The sequence below is a fragment of the Lontra canadensis genome, unplaced genomic scaffold (assembly GCF_010015895.1).
Source record: "Lontra canadensis isolate GAN:19392208 unplaced genomic scaffold, GSC_riverotter_1.0 scaffold41, whole genome shotgun sequence".
Lineage (NCBI taxonomy): Eukaryota > Metazoa > Chordata > Mammalia > Carnivora > Mustelidae > Lontra > Lontra canadensis.
This window is the reverse complement of record NW_022631035.1, coordinates 3,032,615-3,059,457: the sequence shown is the minus strand read 5'-3', so window position 1 is coordinate 3,059,457 and position 26,843 is coordinate 3,032,615. Positions and strand designations below refer to the sequence as shown.

Below are 26,843 nucleotides of genomic sequence, written 5' to 3'. Positions count from 1 at the left end.
CTGAAAGTGTGTCCCAGGTCTGCCACCGTTTGGGGACTCGATCCCACAGCGTTGGCAACAAGTGCCCCCTGGGCTCCTAGGAAGCCATCCCCTACCACCCAGCAACTCGGGGGCCCCCACCCTCTTTGTCCTGGACCCCCAGCTGCCCCCACACCTGGAAGGACCTCCAGAGGCTGGGATGGGTCCCCCGTGCCCCCCAGGCTGGGCCGGCTCCCCAGGGTGGCCAGGAGGAGGGCAGTGCGGCTCTCCTCTGCCCGCGGGCACCACACAGTTAATCCTCAGCGGCTGCTGTTTGGATAATGTGCTCTGGGAGCGTTGGAGGCTCGGCGCCCTGCTCACATCTGGCTGGGGTTTGCTCTTTACGAGTCTGTCCCGCTTTCTTGTCTCTTCCCTTACTTTCGAGAAACCGCGCTTCCGCTTCTGGCCACAGAGACCTTGGACCGGAGGAGGTCACGGTGCCGTGCCGGGAAGGCAGGGGACCCACTGCAGCCTGCACCCGCCCCCCTCCGCACCTTCTTCCCAGAGGACTTTTTCCGTCCTCCTGGCTCTCTCCTCTGACAAGTCTGCTCTTCCCGCGACCTGGCTGGGAGGAGGCCCCGCCGCCGGGAGATGCTCCAAGCCCGAGAGGCCGTTGCAGGACGCGGGCTGGAGGTAGGTGGGGGCTCCGGCGGGTGGGACAGGACGCAGGGCTGCTCTGCTCCTGCTCCGGGCTTCGGCGCTTTGCCGCGGTGGTTGCCAGAGCAGAGTAGGAGGGGCCAGGGTGGCAGTGGTGGCAAGGGGCAGAAAGCCTGGGAGCTGCGGGGCTGGTCCTGCGGGCGCCGGGATGTACCGTGCGGGCGGGGGGCGGGGGGCTCCGTCTGATGCTGGGACTGGGGAGCCGGGGCTCTGTGGCGGCCGGATGCTTTCAGGAATGATGGTGCCTCCCTCTTCTTTGTGGACTGTGTATCCTGCTACACCCTTCTCTGGGCATGAGAGGAAAAGGAATGGTACCCAGGGCCCTCCGTCCCAGGTGGGGTCCCCAACCCCGATACTGCCTGGATCACCTCAGAGACAGGTTTGCCCAGCCCTGCCGGGGCCTGTTTGGACCCCACACAAAACAGGAAATGCTGACTTTGGCTCCCGCATCCAATGGCCTTGGTGTTCCTGGAGGGATTCAGCGTGGACAGGGGAAGATCATGTCCCTTTCCCTGGGGACCCTCCTGAGCTTCCCGAACCACTCGAGAACCATCCCTGGCCTGGGGCCGAGTCATCTGGGCCCGTGAGCCTCTGGACCTCTGTGTCGAGACCCCACGTACTGCTCTGTTGTTCTAGGCATTCCACAGGGACGGGTGTGATTCCCACTTGCCCCGGGCACCCACACTGTGTTAGGCTGGTTCCTAGCGTGCTGACTCCTGGGCAGCCCCGTGTCCTCTGTGGGCACGTGTGGGCCCTCCCCGTCCACTTGGAAGGGAGGGAGGGAGCGGCCTCCCTCTGTGACTGGGGGGGCTCTTCCATCTCACGGAGTTTCCAGGAATGGAGGTTAGTGCCACACACTGGGGCTGCTGTTTTCCTAGCTTTGGAGATGAGGCGTGTCCTGAGAAACTGAGTTTTCTCAACCACTAGCTACATCCTGGGTCCCCAGGGGAGGATGTGAGGTCCTCCAGGGCTGCCAGGCCTTTGCTTTTTATAGAGCAGGAAAGCACGCAGTCAGTCCCACATGTGAGGTTGCAAACAGATGGACTTGACGGTTGTGTGCTGCAGGGAGAGGCCTGCCCCGTGTCCCCACCGGCGAGAAGAGGAAGGGGCGATGGGGGCTGAGGCTTGAGTTATCCTGTCCCATCTCCCTTCCCCATTCTCCCTCTCGACCTGAGAGCTGGGAGGAGCTTGGGGTGAGTGCTGTGTGTGCACGCGCGTGTGCGTGTGTGTGTCCCGCACGGCAGGCGCTGGGCAGATGCGGATTCAATTCCCGTAGATCCTATCAGTGGCACTCTCAGTGCTGAAGAGCTCAGAGAGGCTCCTGACCGGCCCATGCACACTCGTGGAGGATCCCCTTGGAGGGCCGGCATCTCAGTGCCCGGAGAAGGAGTGTAACTAGCTCAAGGGTCAACAGCTCTCTAAGCGAAGGCTGATCTGCCTCCCAGTTATCCAGGGAGAAAGCGCCCGAGGGCAGGAAGGACAGCCAGGTTCTGTTTCCCAGGGACCCCGCCCTCTCCTCCTATTCTTGGCCTCCTCCTTCTCCCATCTTGAGCCTCTTATGATGCCAAGGGCAGTGCTTCCCATGAGCAAGAGGTCAGGGAGACAGAGAAATGCGGGTGCAGGAGGTGTTGGGGGGCTGCCCCCCGGCCAGAAGGACAGGTGCAGCCAGCCAGCGAGGGGCGCCCACGCAGGTGGGTGGTGAGAAGCTAACATGGGCCCAGAAAGGTACACAGCCAGCTCCCTCTTCATTCCTGGGATGTAAACCTCCCTATTCAGGGCAACCAGCACAGCATAATTTTTTTCAGAACATGCTTCTTTCTGTTGTTCTTCCTGGTGCCTCCAGCCCTCCTCCCCCCAAGCTGTAATTAGTATGACTCATAAACCAAATATTCTGGCACTGAACTTCACCCATCAAAACAAAGATGAAAAGAATTTTGTAGATACAGTCGTGCCGCTGGGCGTCCTCACCGGACATGAGCTTGCCCTTGGGGCTCTGTCTGCTGAGTCTGGCCCCGTACGGGGGACCCTCTTCTAGAACTGGGGGCGGCTGAGACTCCAGGGCCCCCGGGGGGCGACGATGGCTCACAAAGGGAAGGAAGAGTGAAAGGGTCCTCGTGCCTGAGGCCATGTTGCCGAGCCACCGGAGAGGAAAATGGGCATTTCAGAAGCAGCCTCGCCTCCGGCCCTGAGAGCCCATGGATATTTACGTGGAGGTGATGCCCCCCCGCCCCCGCGCTTCGTCTTGGTGGTGTAACTACTGCGTGGGCCTAGGGTTATTAATTTTTTTTTCTTCCTGTTTTTACCTGCTGAAATCTGTCTTCTCTTTCTTAAAGTCAAGTGAGACAAGGCAGTCCCTGGACAGGACCGTGGGTGTCCCCCTGACTCCACACTCGGTCTGCCCACTTGGAGAACAATCTGGAAAAGAATCATCAAAGCCCACACAAGGCGCTTTGGCCCACTCTCTCGGGGCAACCCAGCAAGCCTGGGACTTGGGACTCTCGGGGCCCTGCCAGGGGATCCGTGCCTGGGTTCTCGGCCCGGCAGGCCGGCCCTGTGCTCTGGCACAGATGCGGGGAAGCGGGCTTGCCGGCTCCCTTCCCGCTCTGCAAGCTCGGCTGTGGGCTTCTGCTGTGAAAATGGAGTGGTCCCGTGAGCAGGAGACAAGAGCTCCCAGCATCCTTTTTAGCCTCTTATCCTCACCCATGCTTCTTTCCAGGACCGGGCTTAAAGTGGGACGGGTGTGGCCAGAGGCACGGAGGCCCCCTACTGCCCACCGGGGTGTCTCTGGCTTGCCCTGCAGGCCCCTGGAGTCAACCTCTTCTCCAGCCAGTCCTCCGGGGGCGTCCCGCCCTGTCCAGGATGGCCGTCGGGATGGCCGTGGGCCAGGCTGGGCCCAGTGTCTGACCATCTCCCTGGCTCCTGTAGGAATTTTCCTTGAAACAAGATGGAGCAGAGCTGGAGACTGCCGGCAGGGAGGCTGGATGGGAAGGGAGGACAGGAAAAGAGGCGGACGGGCGGGGAAGGCAATGGGGGAGTTGGGGGAGTGGGGAAGTCAAGTCCTTGGTGCCTGGGGCTTGGTCAAAGGCTGTTGCTGGCCCCAGTTAAAGCCATACTTGCGGAATCCCCCAAAACCTTTGGCTGGGGTTGCACCCCCACCCCAAGTGGGACCCTCTGGTTAGCAGCCGCCCTCTACCCTGGGGACCAGGGAAGGAAGAAGACCTTGCCTGGGAGAGCTGCCAGCCCTGGCGGATTTGCAGGCGAGGGCAGGCCAGAAGTTGGGCTGGGCCCTGCGACTTTGCCCTGCAGGTTTCTGGGGCTGGTCTGGAGACGCAGAAACACTCAGGCCCTTTCTCCTTGCGAGGAGTCTAGAAGTGGGTTCCGGTGAGAGATGGGTGGGTCTGGGTGGGTTTGGGGGTGGCCTGGGGGCTCTCAGGTCTTTTGGCATTCCGGACTCCCTCCTTCCCCACGAGGACACAGCCATGAGAGCAAGACGCATGGCTCTGTGAAGTGGCCATGGGCTTGGCTAGATGAGCCCCTGAGAAGGAGGCCTGAAGGGCACGCAGAGCTAGCCCCGGGCCGCTGGGGAGGGGAGCGGGGCCCTAGGCCACCTTCCCCTCTGTGTTCCCTTCTTTGCTCCCACATTCTCCAGTTTCAGCTCCTTCTCTGTAGGAGCCCCCGCTGGAGGCTCCACCTAAGCCTGACCCCCAGGCAGACCCCTGGGGATGGGCAGACACAGAGCACCCATGCTGCCCCCCCCATGCCAATTCTGTACACCTTTGGTTCCTGCTAGCTGTGCTTGGCCATGGGTCTCTCTGCAACCCAGCGTTCTCGTCGGCTTCTGTCCATCGGAGTGCACTGGGGGCCGGGTGTGGGCTTCCCCCTCCTTCTCCTTTTCGGAGCTCCCCAGTGGGCTGTGTGTCTCTACCCAGTGACAACAAGCCTCTCAAAATGCGCATTCAATGGGCCACACTTCCCGCTTGCACCGCTGACATTTTGAGGGAAGGGGTGGGTTGGGGGTGGTTCCTGGTGATTCTGCGCCTAAATCCAAAGGAATTCAACTGGGAGGGGGTGGGGTTTAAGGTGGCAGCCTGGTGACAGGGAGATCTTAGCACGTGGCTTCAGGGACCATGGTTGTCATGGACGCCCATGCCCCATGCCGTGCCCGACACAGGTGCTCAGTCGGCTGAATGTGCGTGAATGGAAGGGCTCGGCTGGCGGATAAATTCCTCGGGGCCAAACGCCACGGGGCGCTGTTCAGCTCCTGCCCAGGGAGCAACGCAGGTGGACGCCCAGAGAGGCAGGAGTCTCAGTCAACGGTCGTAGGGAACTTCTGCCAATGACGGGGCTGCTCCTGGGCTCATTAACTCCCTGGCCGTTGCATAGGGTTCCTAAGGATGGGCTCAAGGACTTGGCTTCCTTGGTCCCACGGACTCCGCGGCAAGTACCACCAGCGAAAGGCGTGTCAAGGACAGAAAAAATCCCCCCTCCTAGGAAACAGTGATTTCTCCACCAGGCCTGGCTCTGGTCCAAGTTAGGTGGCCCTCCCTGGCCTAACCCATACCCATGGTAACTCCAGGGGTTCTGCTCCCCCAGGAGGGCTGAGGGGGGGGAGGCTGTATTTCCTTCTTATTGCACTGTGCCCCCGGCCCCCAGCTCAGTACATGGAGTTTACACTCCGGGCGTCCCGGCTTGTCCCCAAGCCCCTCCTTCTCTTCGCTTGAGTCCGATCCCCTGTGATACACAAAATGCTCTCTGAGTCCCCAGGGTGGGGTTCACTCGTCATTGTTCTAAGTGGAAAATAGTGTGTACTTAATGCAAAAAAGTATGTGCCTGCTAGAGAGGAAAAAAATCAGAGAAGCCAAAATAAGAAAATGGCAAACATGCCTATTTTCATCACCCCAGGGATAATTGCTGTTAGTGGCCAGGTGGGTGGCCGATCAGATCTCGGCGGCCGGGGGCACGGACGTGCGCTGGTGTGTGTGTGTTTTCGACTCAGCCTTCACTCGTCGGGGAGATCTCTCTGATTAGCGGAGAGGCGTCTATGATCCGAGGTCGCTAATTGGCACTGCAGTCTGGAGCTTCCCCTCCCCCCAGGTGCTTATTTACTTATTTACTTGCCTTTCCACAAAGCACGCTTCTCCTGGTTAGGTGACTTGTGACCTTGGTAATGGAGGCAAGGGGTCGTAGCCCTTAGGAAGTAGACTTTCTGAGCGCAGATAAGAGGGCAAGATGACTGGCCACTCCAGGATTCAGCCTTGCGACCACGGCACTCCAGAGCCCACCCTGGGTCACTCTCCCCCCTTCCCTCCTCTCTCCCCAAATAGCCCCACCCAGGAGCTAGAGGGAGATTTGAACGCCCTGAGGCCCTAGCAAGAAGTGTGGGATCCTGGAGTCCTGTTTGCACGTTGGCTTTGCAGAAAGGTGAGTGCGGAGTTCCATCAGGGTGGGACATCAGACATCCGACGCTGGGGACACACGGGACAGCAGACACAGCTCCCTGGGAGGGGCTCCTGGTGCGAGGGGCTAGAGCCACGGGATGCTGGGGCAGTGCCTTCCTGGAGGGGTGCCCTCAGGCTGGGCTCTGAAGAGCACATGCTGGCTGGAGAAGGTGTTGGGGGAAGGGACAGACGGAGGAGAGCCTGCGGCGGGTGCTGGGGCTGGGAGCAGAGCCGTGAGCAGCTCCAGATGGCTGGAGTGGGGCGGTGACGTGGCCAGAGGCAAGGCAGAAGCCCGGTGGTGAAGCAAGCTGCAGGTTTAAACATTTTTCCTGTTGTCACGGGAAGCCTCTTAAGCCCCGGGTGGAATTCGCATTGGCAGTACCGCCTGGTGCCTCTGGTGAGCAGGTGGGAGGACGGAGGAGAGACAGAGCAGCGGGGGGCTGAGAAGAGGTGACGGGCCGGGGAGGAGAGGACCAGAGGCCTTCGGGAGGCTGGGTGACGGATGAGAGGTGACAGGTGCGTGAGAGGCAGGGTCTGCGTGGCCCCTAGATTTCTGGCCTGCGGCCCCCGTGTGAGCGGGCAGTGGCTGTAGCTTCAGAAGCAGGTATGGTGGGGACAGGAGCAGAGTTAAATGGGGTTCGAGGTGGGAGAGCAGGGGTCCGAGCAAAGAGCAGTGTTCAGAAGACAGATAACCCGAGCTGTCTCATGGAAATTTCTGCCATCATGGAAATGTTTTGCAGCGGTGCTGTCCGAGAGGGCAGCCCCCTACCTCGTCCTGGTGTGGCTGAGAACCGAATTCTTCATTTTGCTTAATTTTAACAAATTTAACTGGCCCCAGGGGCTAGTGGCCACATTGTTCTGGGGGGCATGGGCCAATCACTCCTTGGCCAGGCCGGCGTGGGGACAAGGACTGGGGAGCTGTCACTGTAGAAAGTGACAGAAAAGTGTGTTTCGAAAAGGGAGTTGCTGACGGCCGAGGCCACAGCCTGGGAGACACCGGTGTCTGAGGGGGAGACGGTAAAGGACAGATGCTGGGGGACAGGCTGAGCCGGAGCGGGGACCAAAGAGAAGGAGGCCAGCCCGGCACTGTTTGCACGCTGAGTAAATTATATTCATGACTGAGAAGCCACTTGGTGTGGGACAACGTTCTATCTTCTGCCATGCTTCCTCGGGGGTGTTTGTGAGATGTTGGGGTGATGTCTAGGCCCCAGAATGGAAGACACTAGTACAGCTTGTAAAGGGACGGGCGCGGGCGGTGGCATTCCCCGGCTTCTCCCCTCCCTCCGCCTCCGGAGCAGTCAGACCCCGAGGGCGTCCCCGCTGTGGGGAAGTGGGCCCTGGGCCAGGCCACCTGCAGAGCAGGCTCACGGCACGAGCTGTCGCGGCTCTTCTCTCTCCGGCAGTTCTCAAAGCAGGGGCGAGCCTGCAGCCCAAGGCCTGGCAGCTGGGAGGTGATCTAAGGACAGTGCTCTAGTCAAGGAGGTCTTTGTTTGCACCGGGACGGACTCGGAGCTGGAGAGGCTGGGCTGGCCAGGTGCCCCCGGAGGCCCAACGCCTGCAGCCCACGTGGCCCCGCTGTTTGCCGGGCAGGGGCAGAAGCCAGGTGAGCCTTTCCTTGCCAAGGCCCCGTTGTCCCAGGAGAGATGGAGATGTTTTAGGATGGGGGGGGACCTCTTGCCTTCTCTTTTGTGTACTGTTCTGTCCCGAACCAGGTGTCTCTGCTAGGCAGGGAAGAGGGAGCCCTTGCTTATTAACCAGGAAGTAGCCCCCAAAAGACTCCGTCTCCATCCCTGGCCATGTGCTTTGGAGGTCACCAAATAAGCACCAAAACCTTAAAAAAAAATCCTTCTTCTCTAAGCCAGACAGCAGCTCCCTGGAGAAGGGAAAAGAGAGATTCAGCAAGTGGCATGGGCTCCAGGCAGGAACCGACTGTAGTCCCTTTAATAAGGGGTCCTCGTGCTCCCACCGCTGCCTCCTTTACAGGGCGGGGTGGGTGGGAGGGGGGGAAGCAGGGAGGGTCTGGGGCCAGCTGTGCTGCCCGGCTATAGAAGGGGAAATTAGATCTTCGGTGGGCTTCTGGAATCGGTGAGCAGACGTCGTTCATCACCTGGAAGTCCCTTGGCCTCCCTCCTTCCTGTCACCAGAGGAATCTGGTAAGAGGAAAGCTAGCGTGATGAATGGCTTCTGGGGAAGGAAAGCAGGGGTCATGTGATGCTCATTAGGGCCAGAGGGACACCCCAACACGGCGCTCTCTCCTTCCTGGGCACCCCGGGACCTAACCCGAGCAGGCTTCCTGGGACAGCTGGAGAGTTCTAAGCTCCCCCGTGGGAGAGTTCCCCCAGATGTCAGAGCAGAGAGAGGGGCAGCCTTGGAGTTTCCTTTCTGGCTGGGAGGACGCCGGGGAGCGGAAGGTGGTGGGAGCGGGTGTGTGGAGGACGCCCCGGCCGTGGGAGCGCAGTTGATGCCACGTGGAAACAAGGAGGGATCCCATGCCACGCTGAGTTGCATTCTTGGCCTCGAAGCCATTAGGTGTAGGAGAAAAGTCCCATCTTATGCCAGACTTCCACGGGAGCCACGCGTAAAATTTTCGGGTGACGTCCAGGCCCTAGAAAAGCCAGACAAAGATATTTGTCTTGGGTGTATTGAGGTCTGGGCCCCAGCCAGAGCTCCTGGAAAGCATCACGTAGAGGCAAAGGGCGGAAAGGAGGAGAGACCTTCAGGAGGTATTAAAGGGGGTGGGTGACTGATCCGATGTGGCGGACACAGGAGAGGAAAGAGCCCAAATGACTCCCAGATTCCTGGCTGGCTGCTTGTGCTTAGCCCGGCTTCCTCCCCCGCTGATGCCATCTGGTCCCACAGCCCTCCCAGCCGTGATCGGAACGCTCTGTCCCCTGCTGTCCACCATGGCGGCCGCTGATGACCGCCCCCATGGCTCAGGATCCAGCTGGTGTGGCCGAGGCCCTCAGCTTCGAATTTCGTTTTATTTAATTGGTTTAAAATGAAAGGCATGTGGCCCAGAGGCCGTCTCCTGGACCGAGAAGGCCTCGAAGCTTCCTTACCCGCTCACCACCTTGCTCCCGTGCTCGCTGTACTGTCTTGAGCCGCGATCTAGCACCCGTCGTCTCGTCACTGGATGGTCATCTTCTCGAGGTCAGGGAGGGAGTTTAGTTTCTGGCAGGATCACTCCCTCCCGAGCTCCCACACAAGGCCGGGGACATCATGGGTCTTTGGGGAGCCAGGCCCGTGCGAGATGTTCTGGTGAGAGGGAGGGAACGGCTTGTCGTCTAAGCTGCTTCTAATCCAGGGAGATTCTAGGCTTCTTGCCTCCCAGAACAGCTGGTCGTCCGCTGAGGATTAAGGAAGAGGGAAAACCATGTTTGTAAATGCTTTTGCCAGATGGCCCTGGTCTGGGTGTGGCATCACGGACAAAGGCAGACATGTGGCAACCGGGCTCTAGAAGTTTCCTGGATGATCCCAGGCAGGGCAGCATGGACGGGGGGTGGGACGGATCTCAGACGGACGCCGGGGAACTGCACTGTGGGTCTGAAGACTGTCACCTTGAAGGTTTCACCCCGTGTCCAGAAAAGGTCAGAGGAGGGATGCCGATTATTAACGAGGACGCATTCTCTGACCCTGTAAGTGGCCCAGCTCCCCCTCTGGCACCCCCCCAGTCCTGCAAAGGGGGGTTCTTCCTTGTTGGGGGGAGGTTAAGCTGAAGCAGAGGGGAGCACCAAGGGGAGAGCAGCCGAGGGTGGCGGGCCTTGTGGGGCAGGGAGTAGGAGGAAAAAGGTGTCCGTGGAGTGGCCATGGGATTCAGCAAATGAATTTCTTCACTGCGTTTGAGAAAGACAAGTCAGGAACTTGAGTCACGTTGTAATTGGCCTCAGATGCCTTGACCGCAAGGCAGCCTGGAGGCTGGACCGTGTGGGCCAGACAGTGAGGGTTACACAGCACCGGTGGAGAAGTCCCGGCGGGGGGAGCCTTCCCCGCCCCACCTTTGCTGGGAGACGCGTGGTCTTCTGAGCGACCTTCCTCGGGGGGGGGGGGGGGCAAAGCCTTGGCCTCTGTAGGTGACTTCATTTCACTGGAAATTGCTAAAAGTGATTTAGAGCCAAATTTGGTTGGATGTTGGGCAATGCTGTTTTTGCCCGAAAGTGACTACAATGATCATAATGTCATGATGCTGGCGTTTCTGTGGGTCTTGGTAAAATGACTCTTCAGATATTTTTGGAGAAGGAAAGACTTCACTCAGGGTTTTCTTTGGTCCCGAAAAGGAGGTTCTTGAGAAGAACCCAGCACCCTCTGTTGTCGTTCACTTTGCCAGCCTGGTGCCTCTGACTCCTTGCTGGGTCCACCCTACTCATCCCATCACCCCGAAGGCCCCGGTCCCCAATCCTTCTGGTCGAGGTCAGGAAAATCCCTTCTTATGTAGGAGGAGACAGACCAACATGCCAAGTGGTGCTCCTGTCGGGTGTCGAACCCTGAGCCTCAGCCAGGGGGAATTCTGCTTTCCCAGCGTACGTGCAGCAAAGCCCGGAGGTGTTTTTGGCTGTCCCAACTGGGGTGGGGGGGAGTTGTCAGTAGAATACAGGGCATGGAGTCGGGGTGGCTGATAAATTTCTTGCAATGCACAAGACAAGCTCCCACAACAGTGAGTCAGCCCCAAACGCCAGGCGTGTGGAGGTCGAGAAACCCTGGGGACAACAGAATCCGATTCATGTGTGTTTGTGGCTCCTTCCCGACTTTTCCAAAATGAATATATATTACTTTGGATTCAGGAAAGAAAAATGTTTGAAGAAAGGAAAACCTCTTTTTCTTTCAAGTGATGCAAGCCTGGCATCTCAAGGCGGGGGGAGAAAAGAGTCATTATTGAGGTGCCAAGGAAAAACAGAGGAAATACAGAAAAGGGGAAATAAACAACTTTAGAAAATCCCACATCACAAACATTTGTCGAGGAGCGATCAAATTCAGGGTGCTGCGGGACGCTCGGCGGGTCCAAGAGGAGCAAGACCAGGAGGTCAGGGTCTGCTGTGCAGTCTTACCGGCCAAGCAAAACGCTGCAGGACGAGGCAACAGGAAAAACAAAATCTGAAAGGAGGATGGAGAGGTTTTGGCAGTTGAGGGACTGGGAAGGCCTCGGGAGGAAGAGGAGGCGCCTGAACTGGGTCTTGAGGACCGGGTAGGATACTGATTGGATCGATGGAAGCCAGCTGAGGTCAAGCCCACTGCCCTCCTCCAGCCCCGGCTTACCGGTGGGGCGGTCTGAGGCTGATGAACTAACTTCTCCACATCTCTGTTTCCTTGTTTGTGAGTTCGGTATAATAATGAATGTTGTCTCCTTGAAGGATTCACCGCAGGCCCTGCTGAGGCTGCTGTGGGGGGCGGGGGGTAAGAATGACGAATGAGGAAATGTTCTCAGACCTAACCCTGACTTACGAGATCAGAGGGGTCAATTGAGATGATTCCGGGAGACTCAGCATTGCACTTGGCGGCGGGGGCGGGGTGGGGGGGCTGTGGGTCCTACGAGGCTGGTTTTTAATAGAAGAGAGGAAGAGGATGGGAACTCCTGGGCAGGGGGCAGGCTGTGTGTGGGTGGACAGATGCCAGGAGTTTAGGGGAAGGGCTGGAAGCGGGGCTCGAAAGCTCGAAAGCATGGTCCGAGGCGGAGGAGAACTGGCAGTGCCTGGGACTTTCTGTGAATGCAGACCCTCGAGGCCCTGTCCCAGACCCGCTGAATCAGAATCTGCATTTTAACCAGATTTCCCAGGTGGTATGTGTGTACGTGAAAGTTTGCAAAGCAGGGAGCTTGGGCACAGGTTGAGACGTGCTGTACAAGGTGGCTAAAGAGTGGGGACAGACTACGGTGTCACCCACCCATGCTCTGCCAAGGAGAAATGATGGATGGACGGATGGATGGACGGATGGATGGATGATGGATGGATGGATGGATGGACAGATGGATGGATGATGGATGGATGGACGGATGGATGGACGGATGGTTGGATGATGGACGGATGGATGGACGGATGGTTGGATGATGGACGGATGGATGGACGGATGGATGGACGGATGGATGGATGATGGATGGATGGATGGATGGATGGACAGATGGATGGATAGGTAGATAACTTTAATACATATTTTATAAATTCACATAAACACGAACAGTAGAGATTGAGTTGGGGTGTTGCTGGTCCAAGTAGTCTCTTGGCCACTGGGCAGGTCTCTGGGTCCTGATGCTTAGGAGGGTTGGTTGGTTGGTACAGAGCCTAGACGTAGGGAGGCCCCGCTGATCCACTCCATGCAGAGAACTGAAAACCCAGTGGAGGTGTGGGTGACAAGGGAGGAGGGGGTTTCTGGGGAGGCGGCCTCCCCAGCTCAGAGGCTCAGCACATGTCTGAGGATCCATCCAGAGAGCCTCTGGCTCCCGCTGTTTCTGTCCCAGGCCTCGGGTTCCCAGCTCTCTGCCTCCCCCACGCTCTCCTGACTTGGCACGGGGGCTCCGGCAGGGAGGGCTCCCAGGGCAGCCTCTCTCCAGTGCTACAGCAGCGAGCCCACCGACGTGCAGAGTGAAAAACAAAGCCCAAAATTTGACCTACGGAGCTCTAAGGCCATGCCGCACCAGCTAGAAGTTCTCTGAGTGACGGGGTGTTTGAGGGCAGCCCATGGCCTCCCCCAGCCAATGGAAGGATTGCATAGACTATCATTTGCGTAGACTATTACTGACCAGAGGAAGAAATCTGTCTCGGGATTTAACTGTCCTTAAACATAAAAGAGGAGTTAAGGGACAATCAGATATTTTCCTTTAATTCCTTTCGAGATATGCCTCTCACCTCGTTGGTAACCTGCCTTCAAGCACGGTGGTTCTTCCTCCCCCAGGCCTCCATCCCTCCCTGGGCTGCTGAGATGGTTGGACTGGTGTCCCCACTAGGCCTGCGGGGTGTTGAACCATCCCAAGATGGGTTGGGATTGACCAGTTACCGGCCCCCGCAGCGGGGACGTTTCCCCACCCGCCCGACCGAAACAGCCAGGCACGCGGGGCTGCCGATGCCAGACAGCAGAAAAGGCTCCCCGAGTTGGCTGGGGGAGACGCCTCTAGTGGTGGAAAGGGGTGGGATGCTGTGCCTATTTGAAGTCCAGGCACTGCCCCCTAAGGGGCTCCCTGGGGACCCACAGTGGACACGTCTTTCTGGAAGGACTGTTCTCAGTACTGGCTGAGGGCCTGTCCAGGGCTTCCCCTGAGAGCTCCGGCGCCAGCCCAGGGGCAGCACGTAGCTGTGCACGTGCGTGTGCACACACGTGCGGCGGTGTGAGACTAGGTGTGCGAGTGTGCACGCGGCACATGTGTGTTGAGAGTGTGCACGTGTGAGTGTGCACGGACGAGCGTGAGGAGAACGTGTGGGTGTGTGTGAGCGTGAGTGCACGTGCACGTGGTCGGCCTCCCTGAAGCTGCGGTGGCTGAAGCCTTCCGGGGTTCGTGGGTAAGGACCCAGCTCGGGCTTGCTGCTCTGCAGGGCCCGCCCCAGCCCGAGTCCTTCCCTGGGTGTGTTTCCCAGCAGGCACCGGCGGGACAATGGGCTCCCGGGGACTGAGACTCGTGCTGGCGGGTGGCCTGTTGCTGGCCTTCGCCTGTGGCCCGGTGCTGGGCCGTGTGCCACGTGGTCTCCAGGAGCCGCCAGAGCAGGAGGGGACCAAGGAGCTGCCGCTGGACCACGCTGTGAGGTGAGAGATGGGGAGGTGCGGAGGCAGGAGCTCGGGCTTGGTGGGTGGAGCCTGGGGTCCGGGGCACTCCAGAGGGTTCGTTCAGGGCTGGATGCGAAGGGGTCATAGCTGAGGCTGAGGAAGGGTCCTTGCACACACTGGTCCCAGAGGACAGACCTGCCGTTTCTCCTCTTGGTGACCCCGGGGCCTTATCTGAAACTGAGGGTGGTGACCCATCTTGTTCTAACCCCAAAGGGATTGGGTTTCTGTAAGGTTTTGCAGCCACATCCTTGGTAAAGTTCCCCCAAACTGCACCCCCACCCGCCTTCCATTGGTTCTTCTATCCTAGTTTTGTCCTTCGAGAATATCTTCAGGGCTCTGAGTGCTACCTGCAGGTATAATAGGCAGGGACGCAGCCGTGAGCTGGCCCAGGGACCCTGACCATCTGATCAGGCTGCCAGCGGGAGAGGACTGCCGAGGGCCGGAAGAGAAGGGGGTGCTTTTCTCGGAAAGTCATGATGTCTCCTGAATGGCATCATCTTCATGGATGTGACCTTCGAGAACAGAGACTTCAGGCTATCTGGAGTATTTTGTAAGGAGGCACAGAATGCTTAGGATTGCTCGGGAAACTGTCACTCATCGAATGTGAGGTCCTAGACACCTGGGAGCTAGGCTGATGCTTTGAATTTCTTCATTATTTTGAGTTTTGGGCTGACTTGATACCCAAGGCTTCAGGCTGTCTTCAGAGTGTGATATGAGACACGCTGACATCCATCATCTCCTCGCCCTCCTCCCCTTCCCCCTCCTCCTCCTCTTCCTCCTCTCCTCACTTTTCATTCAATGAATACCGAGTGCCCACTCTCGATCTGGCCGTCTGGGGGGCACCGGAGGAACGCACGAATGACAGTTCTGGCCTCCAGGGACTCTGAGGCTGTGGGGATGCAGACACACATGAGCCAGAGCACGGAGGAAGTCTCTGCAGTACCGGTTTGCCCGCGGTGCTGGGGGCGGTGGGGGAGGTGGGAGAGGCTGAGCACAGGAGTGTCCCCATCTTGAAGGATACCTGGGCCTGGGGAGCATCCCAAGTGCGGAAGGAGGGTGTGACCATGCCAGGTGGGCCTGGCGTAGTGGAGCTGGTGCTAGAGGGTAGGAAGGGGAGGGGAGATGAGCCTGATGGGAAAGGGTCTCTCGTGCACTTAATCCTACAGGGAGTCACGAGGGATTATCATGAGGGGGTGGGGATGTCACAGGGAGGGTTCGATATGACGTTCCAGAAAGAGCGTTGTAGGAGGCAGAGAACAAGAGGGATGGGAGGTGTGGAAAGGGGCGGATTCCAGGAGAGCAGTCAGAATGGCAACGGTCCCCCAGAGATGGGGAGGCCCGAGGGCCCAGCTTCTGCAAGTGCCTTCGTGGGGGGTGGGGCTGACCCCGGGATCCTCAGAATGTGGTCGTGAGCCCAGAGAAGCCTCTTGAATGAACCCGAGGGTCCATTCTGGGCGACTGGTGATGGCGCCGTGAAGAGGGTTTGGAAAGAGAAGGTTCCCGGGGCAGAATGACGGGCTGACACTTTTGGACACATCAACTTGGTGGGGCTTGCAGACCATTGATGGAGACTTCTGGCGAGAGGTGGGGGACCACCTCGGAGGCCTGTGTTTAGGGGGTACAGATCCATTTTCTGGATTGTCTGGGGTTTAAGAGCAGGAGCAGAGGTAGAGAAGGAAGCGGCCACAGAGAAGGAGGGACTGTCTCTGAGATGTCCAGGCTCTAGGGCGGGAGCCAGAAAGAGCCCGTGCAGCACAGTGCGGTGCCACAAGGTGGCAGCATGGAGCCGCTGCCAGCGGCCACCCCGTCCGCCCTGCGGTCCTTCAGGGGTGGGTAGTAAACAGCAGAGGGGAGTGTCCAGCTGCCAACACTGCAGCTCAAGGGAATCCTGAAGACGGAGCTGAGTCCTTGCATTTACAAATGAGTCATCTTAATGTCCTAGCTTCTGGACATCGCATGAAGGGGACCCGCGGCTGGGTCACACATCATCTGAAACCCCTCCCGGAGGGGCACACCTCTCCAAGCAGACTTCGTTTCCGGGGGGGGGGGGGCTCAAATTATTGGTGTTTTTGTACTCATTGTTTCCATTACGAGTACTGGCATGACAAGAAGGCAGAGCTCTTGCTGAAACTTCCTGGAGGGTCCCAGAGCTTGCCCAGAGCGAAGGCTGTCCCTGTCCCGGGAAAGTGAACGCTGTCTGGCACTTCCAGGACAGAGGGAAGGCGCGCAGGTAGACCAGACCCTCCGGCTGCAGGAGTGAGGGGAAGTCCCAGCTCTGAGAGCTCATGGCTTTCCCTGTACCGCCTTTATTCCCTCAGGGATGAAGAAAACCATGAAAAGCACAGCCCCAGGTGGGGGGAGGAGGCCGCAGCTTCCCCGTGCTTCCGCTGCTGTGACCCTGGTACCCCCGTGTACCAGGCTATCCCCGTACCACAGATCAACATCACCATCTTGAAAGGTCAGATGGCCGTGAAGCCAAAGGGACCTTCCCATGGACGGGAGGGGGGGTTGCTCCGTGCTGAGTGGGGAGAAGAGGCAGCGGGTGTAGACAGCTTCCACAGGGCCGGAGCAGAGGCAGGCTGTCCTCTAGGGGTACAGGCTCTGCCCCCTTGCCAAGAGGACAGACTAGAAAGAGGCCCACGGGACCAGGGCCGGAAGAGGGTCTCAGCCCTGGGGCTGCACCCGAGCCTCCTTAACCTTTGTTTAGAGGCTCAGTGCCACCCCCCCTGCCCCCAGCCAGGCCTTCTGAAATGCCCCCAGCCCCGTGGTCCAGATAACCCGGCCCAGCCCTGCGGGTCCCACCCCAGAGCACTGGGGCGAGCCTGCCACCTGCAGCTCATTTGCTCCGAGTCTGCCGTGGGCTGGCCGCAGTGCCTGCTGCTTTTGGACAAACCCCCATGTTCCCTTTTCTCTGCCAGGGCTTTCCAGAGGGGGAAAAACAAATGATTGCCTCTGGATGAAAACAGAACCGTCCTCACGGTTGGGTCAGCCGGCCTGACGCCACGTGTCTTCCTGTCCCTTTAGGTGAGAAAGGTGACCGGGGAGACCGCGGCTTGCAAGGCAAATACGGCAAGACCGGCTCGGCGGGTGCCCGGGGCCACGTGGGCCCCAAAGGGCAGAAGGGTTCGATAGGGGCCCCTGGGGACCGCTGCAAGAACCACTACGCCGCCTTCTCGGTGGGCCGCAAGAAGCCGCTGCACAGCAACGACTACTACCAGACGCTTGTCTTTGACACGGAGTTCGTGAACCTCTACGGCCACTTCAACATGTTCACGGGCAAGTTCTACTGCTACGTGCCGGGCATCTACTTCTTCAGCCTCAATGTGCACACCTGGAACCAGAAGGAGACGTACCTGCACATCATGAAGAACGCGGAGGAGGTGGTGATCCTGTACGCCCAGGTGAGCGACCGCAGCATCATGCAGAGCCAGAGCCTGATGCTCGAGCTGCGGGACCAGGACGAGGTGTGGGTGCGCCTCTTCAAGGGCGAGCGGGAGAACGCCATCTTCAGCGACGAGTTCGACACCTACATCACCTTCAGCGGCTACCTGGTCAAGCACGCGGCGGAGCCCTAGCCCGCCGGCCCGCGCCGCGCCCGCCGCAGCCTCCCTGCTCCCCCACCCCGCCCCCCAGGCCTGGCTTCCCTGCCCCGCAGCCCCAGCTTCCACCTCCTACACGACGCCCTCCACGGAAGGGAGAGCAGGAGCAGCTGCGCTTGCGGGCCTCGAGGGCTCCCGGGTGGGCTCGGCGGGCAGGCACCTGCCAGGGTGGGGCGTCCAGCTGCCCTCTGTGCCCAAGTCCGTAGGCGACCCCATGGGCCGGCCGCCACGTGGCAGGGTGTCCCAGAGTCATCCTTGTTGCCCGTGGCTGGAAAGACCGAGGGAAACGCTGAAGTCTGTGAAAGGAGCAAAGTAAGCCCTGTGGGGAAGGGTGGTGCGCATTTTGGGTCTCCTCCAGCTGCACCGGCTCCTGGGGAAGGCTGTTCTCGCATGTTCCAGAAGACCTGAAGTAGACGCTGTGGGCCACGGGGAATGGGGTGGAGGGCGTGGGACCCTCTTAGGCCGCGGAGGAGCCTTCCTGGTCAGCAGCTGGACTGACGCCCACGTCCTGGGGGCACCATGGCCTTGCCCGTGGGTCTCTGGGTTGAGAGAAGCAGCTGGCTCGCTGGGGCGCACAGACTCCTGACAGCAGCCGGGGACCTCAGGAGCTGCTGGATCCGCAGATGTTTCTCTGGGGAAGCAAAGTTCTGTATATCCACGGCCCGGCCGTCCATCCTGGCACAGCTCTGCTCCACTCCCCGACGCTGCCCGGGAGCCCTGTGCAGGGCCCTCACACCGGTGACCCTGCTGTCAGGGTGTCCCTCCTCCAGACAGGTCGGCCTCCCAGACGGGTCGCTGTCCCTCCTCCCACACGGTCTGTCACGGAAGGCACTGGGACCTTCGTTTTGTAGCAGGGTCATGGTTATATACTATTTTCTACCAAACCTCCTTGCACACCATCTCCCAGTCCTGTTTCCCGGAGGTTCAACACTCGGCAGTCCCAGGCCTCTTCCCCAGGCCTCTTTGACCGGCAGCCTGAGACAACATGGGAAGGGCTTGCACTGGGCCCCTGCTCGGGGCAGAGCCGGAAGGAGCTGGAAGGCTCCCAGCTACTGTCTCGGAGGCCCTGTGGGGCGCCATCTCTCTGCCCAGGACAGAAGGCATGTCTCAACCACAGGAGTCCGAACCCTCTCTCTGAGGCGGGGTGTAGACGTCTGCCGCCTGGAGTTGGTGCTCTGGCCTGTGGCTGGCTTTTGCCGGGCGGCCCTTCCCTGCCTCTCTCCACCAACGCCCAGGGCCAGGGTCCCCATCCTACCTGCTCGGGCCCTGAAGCCCACTACAGGAACCTTCCTCCCCACCACCCGGTGACCCTTGGTCTTGACCCCATCCCTCGGCTCCCCCAGGGCCTGGCCACCGGGTCTGGGGTCTGCACATCCTTCCCTCTGAAGGGCTTCTGCTGGTCAGACTTGAAAACGGTGTTTCTCTGGGCCCGCCAGCGCTGCCCGCTGCTTCGTGCTGTCCCAATGCTGTTTCAGAAAACATTAAACTTGGAGCCACGTGTCTCAGCATCACAGCCTCCTCAGTCTGCTCCTTGAACCAAACCCTCTTCCTTCCTCACCCCGGCCCCGCACCCCACCTACTGTCCGCTGGAAGCCGGGGGGCCTGCCGCGGGGCCTGCCGCGGGGCACCCGGGGACAAAGCTGGGCACAGGATGGGCCCTGAACTGCCTTGTGGTTCACGGGAACGCGCCCTACAGGCTGAGCTGGACGTGGTCTCCTTGGGTGCCCGGTGCTTCCCCGAGCCAGTGAGCGGCCGGCAGGCGGGCCAGGGTGCCAGGGTCCCGGGGCTGCCGTGACAAACGGCCAGAAGCTCGATGTCTTGAAACAACACACATTTATTCTCTTGCAGCTTTAGAGTCCAGAACCTCTACATGGAGGTATTGACGTGGCCAGGTTTCCTCCCTGTCTGTAGGGAAGGACCCCTCCCTGCTCCTTATGGCCTCCGGCGGCCCCGGGATTCCGTGGTTGGTGGCTGAGTCCCTCCAGTCTCTGTCTTCACGTGGCTTTCGTTCTCCTGCCCGTCACACCTCCCTCGCCGTTCCCTTATTAAGACACCTGCCATTGGATTTAGGGCCCCTTCTAGACCCAGCATCTCCTAGCAAGGTCCTTAATGCCATCGGCACAAGACTTTATTCCCAAGTAAGGTCACGGTCATGGGTCTCAGGGGCGAGGACTCAGATGTACCTTTTGGAGGGGCTGCAGTTCAACCTCCTACAGTGACCTGCAGGCTTGAACACCCCTGCCAAGAGCTTCCTTCACGCTCCAGCAGTGAAGAGCAGATGTCCCTTTCTCTTCCCCCCGCGGCTTGCCAGCTGGGTTAGCGGCCTGAGCCCCGGCCTCGCCTGGAGTGCGGAGGCTGTTCTGCTCCTCTGGTGCCAACAGGCTGGCAGCAACCGGCGTCCTTCTCTTGCCTGGTCCTAGGATCGGCCCGTGCTCAGCCCTGGCCAGGGCCAGGCAGGACCGGGCAGACACTGCAATTCTGCTCCCAGTAGGATGGAAAGCAGACCCCACAGAGCCACAGCCGTGCAAGAAGGAAGGGCCTCTGCGCGGCTGGGAGGAGGGGCTGAGGGCGTTCCCCAAAGAAGCTCAGCTTCATCCAGGTGCCCCAAACTGCTCACTTTGTCCAGGCCCCTTCCGCGGAGCCCTGACCTCGGCTAGTAAGGCCCTGACAAACCGTTCCTGGAAAAGACCTGATAAACTCACCCGCAAAACCAATGCTAGTGTTATAGCAAAAGGGCTTAAAAACAGCCGGTGACTCAGCCAAAGGAGATCACCGTTTATGCTACCACTTTCAGGACACCGTAGCTGGGGTGGGAGCCGTGAGGCGTGCACTCCCCATCCTATGGGATCTGTGTGCCTGTGTGTGTGTGTGCGTGAAAAGGCAACGGCAGGATGGCAAACTGTTTTTTTGGGGCCTTACTAACGGGAATCAAATGAGATCCTCTCCCAGATCATGGAAAAACAACAACAAAAAGTTAACAGAAAATAATAAAAAAACCAAGATGCCTCCAGATGGCATCCCTATCTTACACCATATATAAAAATCATCTCGAAGTGGATCAAAGTTCTCCAGATAAGGGCTAAACATACAAAATGCTGAGAAGAAAGTATGGCTGTAAATCATCATCACCTTGTATCAGGCGGTAGTTTCCTAGATCTGACACCAAAACCCAAGTAATGCAGGGGATGTAAATAAATCGGACACTACCAGAATTTCAGATTCTGGACTTCAAAGGACACGACTAAGAAAGTCAGGGGACAACACGGAATGGGAGAAAATATTTGTAAATCGTACATCTGATAGGGGACTTATATCTAGACTACATTAAGAACTCTTGCAACTCAATGATTGAAAAAAATTAAAAAGAGGCAAAGGTTCTCAACGTTTCTCAAACAAGACTGACAAATGACCCAGGAGCACATGAAAAAGACGTTCGTGCTGTTAGCCACCAGGGAATCGCAAGTCCAAACCACAGTAGGACACAACTTCACCACCAACAGGATGGTTGTCATCAAAACGACGCATGTGGGCAAGGATGGAGAGAGCCTGTCAGCCTTGGCCACGGCCGGCTGGAACGTAAAATGGTGCTGCTGCTTCGGAAAACAGCCTTGTGCTTCCTCAGAACAGTAAGCGTAGAGCTACAGGTGACCCAGCGAGTCTGCTTCTAGATGGATCCCCGAAAGGAACAAAAACACTGTAGGCTAATGTCCTTGGAAGCAGGATTCATAATTTAAAAAAAGCGGAGACAATCCAAATGTCCTTCAGGTGATGAATAAACGAACAAAATGCGGTCTGTCCGTGTCACGGGACAGTACTCGGCTATAAAGAGAATACGGACACCTGCTGCATACAGCACGGAAGACCCTCAAACACAGGACGCCAAGCGGACGCAGCCAGTCACAAAAGACCACGTACTGTATGATTCCACCGATGTGAAACGTCCTGATCTGGCCAATCCGTAAAGACAGAAAGTAGATTAGAGGTGTCCAGGGTCTGAGCTGTGGGGGGAGGGAGCGAGCGCTAACCGGGACAGGGTGTTCTTTTCAGAGGGATGAAAATGTTCTAAAATTGGTGATGGGGCGGTCATGCCATTGCGTGAATGTACTAAAACCAAGCACTGCGCGCTTGAAATGGGCAAAGTGTATGTCGTGTAGATTATATCTCGGCTGTTACAAACACACGCTCACACGCAAACTAGAAAGCCTCGCCCTTCTCTGTTGAGGCCTGGGGAGCCCTGGAGCTCCAGATGGGTGACTTTCAGAGCCAGTCTCATTATTCCGGGTGTGGCTCAGGAGGAGGTCGGGGTCCAGGGTTCAGTGAGTTGGGATGGGATTGTCAGGCTTAGTTCTTCCAAGAGCTTTATTTGACAAAGGTTCTGGAACCAACTGTTGGATGAGATCACACTAACTCGGGAGGCTGACTCAGGTGCCAAGGGAAGCATTCCACAAGGAACAGCTAATTGAGGACCATGCCTTTCTCTCTGATGTCCCCACACAGCTGGAGTAGTGACCTCAGATGCCCTCCATCAGCTGGCCCTGGTCACCAGGCCCTCCTAGTGCTGAATGGAGCAGAGCCTACTTCCCTTTATGCAGATGGTCAGGCAAGGACAAGAAATTTCCACTTTAGAGGTTTTCACAAATAAGAGTAAAAGTATGTATACTCTAGATAACTCGGAAACCTTCCTCCAACACTCTCCAACGGTTGAGATAGCCACCAAATGAACCGTCCGTCGGGTCTGTGATCCTCCTCACTAAAAATATCCAGCAAGTGTGCCTTGTGTGTGTGTGGGGGGACTCACAGTAGCATTGTCACAGTCAACCACTGGAACAGCTGTGCTTGCTACATTGGAGGAGATAAATGTAAGACAGAATTGTGGCAGAGAACTTGAAACTAATACTAATTAATAAAATAAATCAAAGGGAACGTCCAGAAGTGAGAAACAGAAGAAGAGACGCGAAGGGCTCTGTGACTCAGCGCGCCGCATGTTGTACAGAGTTGAAGGGAAAAGCCAGTGGCTTAGAAGATAAATCAGAAGATAATCAGAAAGAAGCATGGAGAGATGAAGGGAGGGGAGATACAGAGTGGAGAGCGTATTCACAAGGGGGGGGGCGGTCCCGGAAGGGGAAATGGAAAATGTTACAGAAACGATATTTGAGAAGAAAGTGGCTGAGAATTTCACCTGATGGATGAAAGTCACAAAGGCACAGACTTGAGAAACTCAGTGACTCCCAGCAGCATGAATGAAGGCAAGGGCGCACCCAGCACAGACACGGGGGCGGGAGCCACTACAAACCGAAGACAGAGAGGAAAGTTTAACCACGGGAAGGGGGATTGTTTTCTTTCTCAGGAGCACTAATAAGCCTGACAGCTGACCTCTGGGCAGAAGGAGTGGAAGCCAAGTGAGAGTGGAACAGCACATTCGAAGAACTAAAAAGTGATAGTTGTTGATCTAAAGTTCCCTGTGACAGTATACAAAATAAAGACAGTTTCAAGCCAACCTGCACAAAGTGAATGGGATCCCAGGGGGAAGGTCGGAAAAGCAGACATGAATAACAAAATGGTAAATGGGGTGGTAATTCTAAACAAAGAGATCCTGTGCGTATAAAGAAAATATGACTTGGGGGTGCCCGGGTGGCTCAGTCAGTTAAGCAGCTGTCTTCGGCTCAGGTCATGATCCTGGAGTCTAGGATCGAGCCCTGCGTTGAGCTCCCTGCTCGGCGGGAAACCTGCTTCTCCCTCTCCCACTCGCCCTGCTTGTATGCCTCTCTCTCTGTCAAATAAATAAATAAAATCTTAAAAAAAAAAAAAAGATTCTCCCGCTCCCTCTGCGCCGCCCCCCCCCCACCCGGCTCACACGTGTGCCTTCGGTCTTGCTCTCTCTCCAAAAAACCAAGAAAACCCCAAACCCCCACAAAACTAGCACATCAGACAGAGCAGACATTAATGCATGAAGTGTTACTAGAGACAAAGGTGGTCATTTCACAATGACTGTTCAGTCAATCCACCAGGAAGAGAGAAGGTAAATTTAAAATCTACATGCGCCTAATAACACGCGCTCCGAATACATAAAGGCAAATGAAGAGGCAGAAACAGATGCAGAATCATAGTGGGAAATTGTATCACACCCTTCTCAGTAGCTGGCAGAATAATCACATTCTTTTTTTTTTTTTTTTAGGATTTAGTTATTTATTTTAGAGAGAGAAAGAGAGAGTGCATGTGCAAGCATGGGAAGGGGCAGAGGGAGCAGGAGAAAGAGAAGATCTCTAGCAGTCTCCGTGCTGAGCACAGAGCCGGACTGGGGCTCGATCCCATGACCCTGAGATCATCACCTGAGCCTCAATCAGGAGTCAGGACACTCAAATGACTGAGCCACCCGGAAGCCCCTAAAATAATCCCATTCTTAAAAAAAAATCAATAAATAGAGGATTTGAGAAATATGGTAAGAAAATCTAACTTAATGGTCATTTATAGAACACCAACTGCGAAATACACCATCTTCTCAGGCACACATGGCCTATTTTTAAAAACTGACCGGGGAGGGGTGCGCCTGAGTGGCTCAGTGGGTTAAAGCCTCTGCCTTCGGCTCAGGTCATGATCTCAGGTTCCTGGGATCGAGCCCCCCATCGGGCTCTCTGCTCAGCGGGGAGCCTGCTTCCCCCTCTCTCTGCCTGCCTCTCTGCCTACTTGTGATCTCTGTCTGTCAAGTAAATAAATAAAATCTTAAAAAAAAAAAAAAACCTGACCCGGTTTTAGCCATAAAGCAGGTTTTACTTTCAAAGGACTGAATGATACGGAGCATTTTCTCTGCATCTACCCAGTTGTATACTCAAGTATATAACTCAGTGATGCTAAAAAACCATGATAAAGAGCAAATTAGGGCACCCCCGTATGTGTGGGAATTAGGAAACATACTTTGAAATAACCATTGGATTAAAAAAACAAATCACAAGGGAATTAGAAAATATTTTGAAATTAATTAAAATGGAAAAAAAAAAAACAAATCCCACGATGGATCAAAACCTGTGGGACAGAGTAAAGCCACGTTCAAGGCGCAGCCTCCACTCACGTTTCAGAGATGAAGAAAGAATGGAAATCAGTGAAATGAGCATTTGCTTCAAGAACTTAGGGAAAGAGCATCGAATGGGCCCAAAGAAAGGGAGAGGAAGGAAACAACAAAGATAAAAGGAAAAAAAACAATGCAAAAGGAAGAGAAACAAAGGAAACACTTCAGATGCTACAGACACGGGAAACACGACGCACAGACACGGGAAACACGACGCACGTGTTAGGGACAATGTCACGGTAACGCATCCGGAAAATGACATGAAATGAGCACTTCCCTGTTTCCAAAAACCCCAACTCCCAACGGTGGCGCGGGAGGAAAGGGACGATCTGAAGACTCTGGGAAGAATCAAATAGAATCGGTAATAGAAAAGCTTTTAACGCAATCAGCTCGTGGCTCAGATTGTTTTATGTGTGAATTTTTACCAAAGGTTTGCGCACCAGCAACCATAATTAGTCCTCTGGGCTCTCCCAGAGGAGAGCAAAGGGCATATCCCCCACAGTTTCAGGAGGTGATCACAGTGCTGGTGCCAGCACCCGGAGGTGGGGGAGCACCGAGGAGAGGGGGTCAGACGCAAACCGGGTTTATTGTGGGAAGGCAGGCTTGGAGAACATGGTGAAGTCAGCGCGTTTTAGCACATTACCTGGGACTTATAGGGAACATGTTTGATGAGACTCAACATCCATTCAGGATGCAAGGGTCTCCGTAAACCTGCTGCGGGACAGGGTTCCCTTGCCTTTTTTTTTTTTTTTTTCACTGTGGGGAGCCTGATGTGGGGCTCAATCCCAGGACCCTGGGATCATGACCTGAGCGAAGGCAGATGCCTAACGACGGAGCCACCCAGGTGCCCCAAGGGCTTCCCTTGCTTAATAAAGCAGCCCTGCGGAAAAACCGCCAGCACACACCTAACTCCAGGGGAAGTGTGGAAAGCTCTCGGAGACTGCGGGCAAGGCAGGGACCCTCCGAGGACACGCACCCACCGTTGCTCTGGAGGTCTCGCCCAGTGCGGTAAGGGAGGGGAAGTCGGTGCAGGAGGTAAGGATAGAACAGGAGGAAATAAGATTGTCCTTACTTGCAGTTGACAAGTTACGCAGAAGATCTAGAAGAACGTGCAGGTCATCGTGGTGGAAGGCTGTGGGAGCGATACGCACGGCCGCTGCCCCAGCCCCAAGCCGAAAATGAAGTCTGAAAGCAAACGCTGGATCCGTTGTCATTTGTCATGTAACAAACCACTTAAAACACTCAGTATCTTTTTTTTTAAATTAATTAATTAATTAATTTATTTGACAGACAAGAGATCACAAATAGGCAGAGAGGCAGACAGAGAGAGAGGAGGAAGCAGGCTCCCTGCTGAGCAGAGAGCCCGATGTGGGGCTCGATCCCAGGACTCTGAGATCATGACCTGAGCCGAAGGCAGAGGCTTTAACCCACTGAGCCACCCAGGCGCCCCAAAACACTCAGTATCTTAAACGGATCCACAACTCCGTGTTTCTCGTGAGTCTGGAGGGTGGCTGGGTGCTCCATTCTGCTGGCCTCGCTGGGCTCCCTGGCGGGGTCCGCAGTGGGGCTGGGGCAGGTGGCCCACGTCGGGCTCACATGCACGGCCGGGGCCGAGGGACTAGTGCTCTCTCTCCGTGCTGTCCTCCCTCCCTCCTCCACAGCACGGTGGTCTTAGCACAGGGGGCCGAGAGGGCAGGGCCAGAAGCCGCGCGGCCTTTCGAGACCCAGACTCACAAGCCCCAGCGGAGCTCTTTTGGCCATATTCCACCAGTCAGCCCGGAGAAGCGGGTGCAGACTCCATCCTCCGCTGGGAGGAGGGGAAGAGAATTTGCACACATCGAACCCAGCAGAGACGCCGCTTACGCATCGTCGACTGTTGGGGTAGATCTAACAGGAGGCGTGGAGGATGTCCATACGGAGAACTACAGAACATCATCCAGACAATATAACGCCCAAACCAGCGAACGGTGTGCTGGTGTTCGGCCCCGAGAAGGAAACACCGAGGCAGGGCTGGGTATGGACGAGATTCATAATTATCAGTCTACAGTCAGGAACAGCCCGATGGAAGACGTACAAAGGGCAGAGCATGTGGGAAGGGGTGCGGGGGTTCCATGCGCTCGCTGGGAGCAGGGAGGCGTGCCGCCCTCCCAGCACCTCCCTGGGATCACCAACCCCAAAGCTCTCCCAAGCCTGGAGCTCGGGGGTTTGTGCGCAGACGTCATTCTACAGGCACGGTTGGTTCCATCCGGGGCCAGTGCCGATGAGCTCAGGTCAGTCCCTTTCCCCTCCCAGGAGGTGTGTGGGGGGGTGGTCTCAGACGTTCCA

At 57.0% G+C, this 26,843-nt stretch overlaps 1 protein-coding gene across 5 annotated transcripts; it reads left to right on the top strand.

Annotated features, from left to right (window-relative positions):
• Positions 1-270: 270 nt before the first annotated feature.
• Positions 271-17,636, top strand: C1QTNF1 (C1q and TNF related 1). Of its 5 annotated transcripts, none has more exons than XM_032870466.1 (5): positions 272-651; positions 6,000-6,096; positions 13,673-13,835; positions 16,175-16,314; positions 16,881-17,636. In XM_032870466.1, the coding sequence occupies exons 1-5, from the start codon at positions 610-612 to the stop codon at positions 17,429-17,431; spliced, it is 993 nt and encodes a 330-aa protein (XP_032726357.1). In that variant the 5' UTR covers positions 272-609; the 3' UTR covers positions 17,432-17,636. The 5 variants fall into 5 exon arrangements, with proteins under 5 accessions (XP_032726355.1, XP_032726357.1, XP_032726356.1 ...); XM_032870465.1 differs by having other exon boundaries at positions 13,670-13,835; XM_032870464.1 differs by lacking the exon at positions 6,000-6,096 and having other exon boundaries at positions 271-651; positions 13,670-13,835.
• Positions 17,637-26,843: the final 9,207 nt, after the last annotated feature.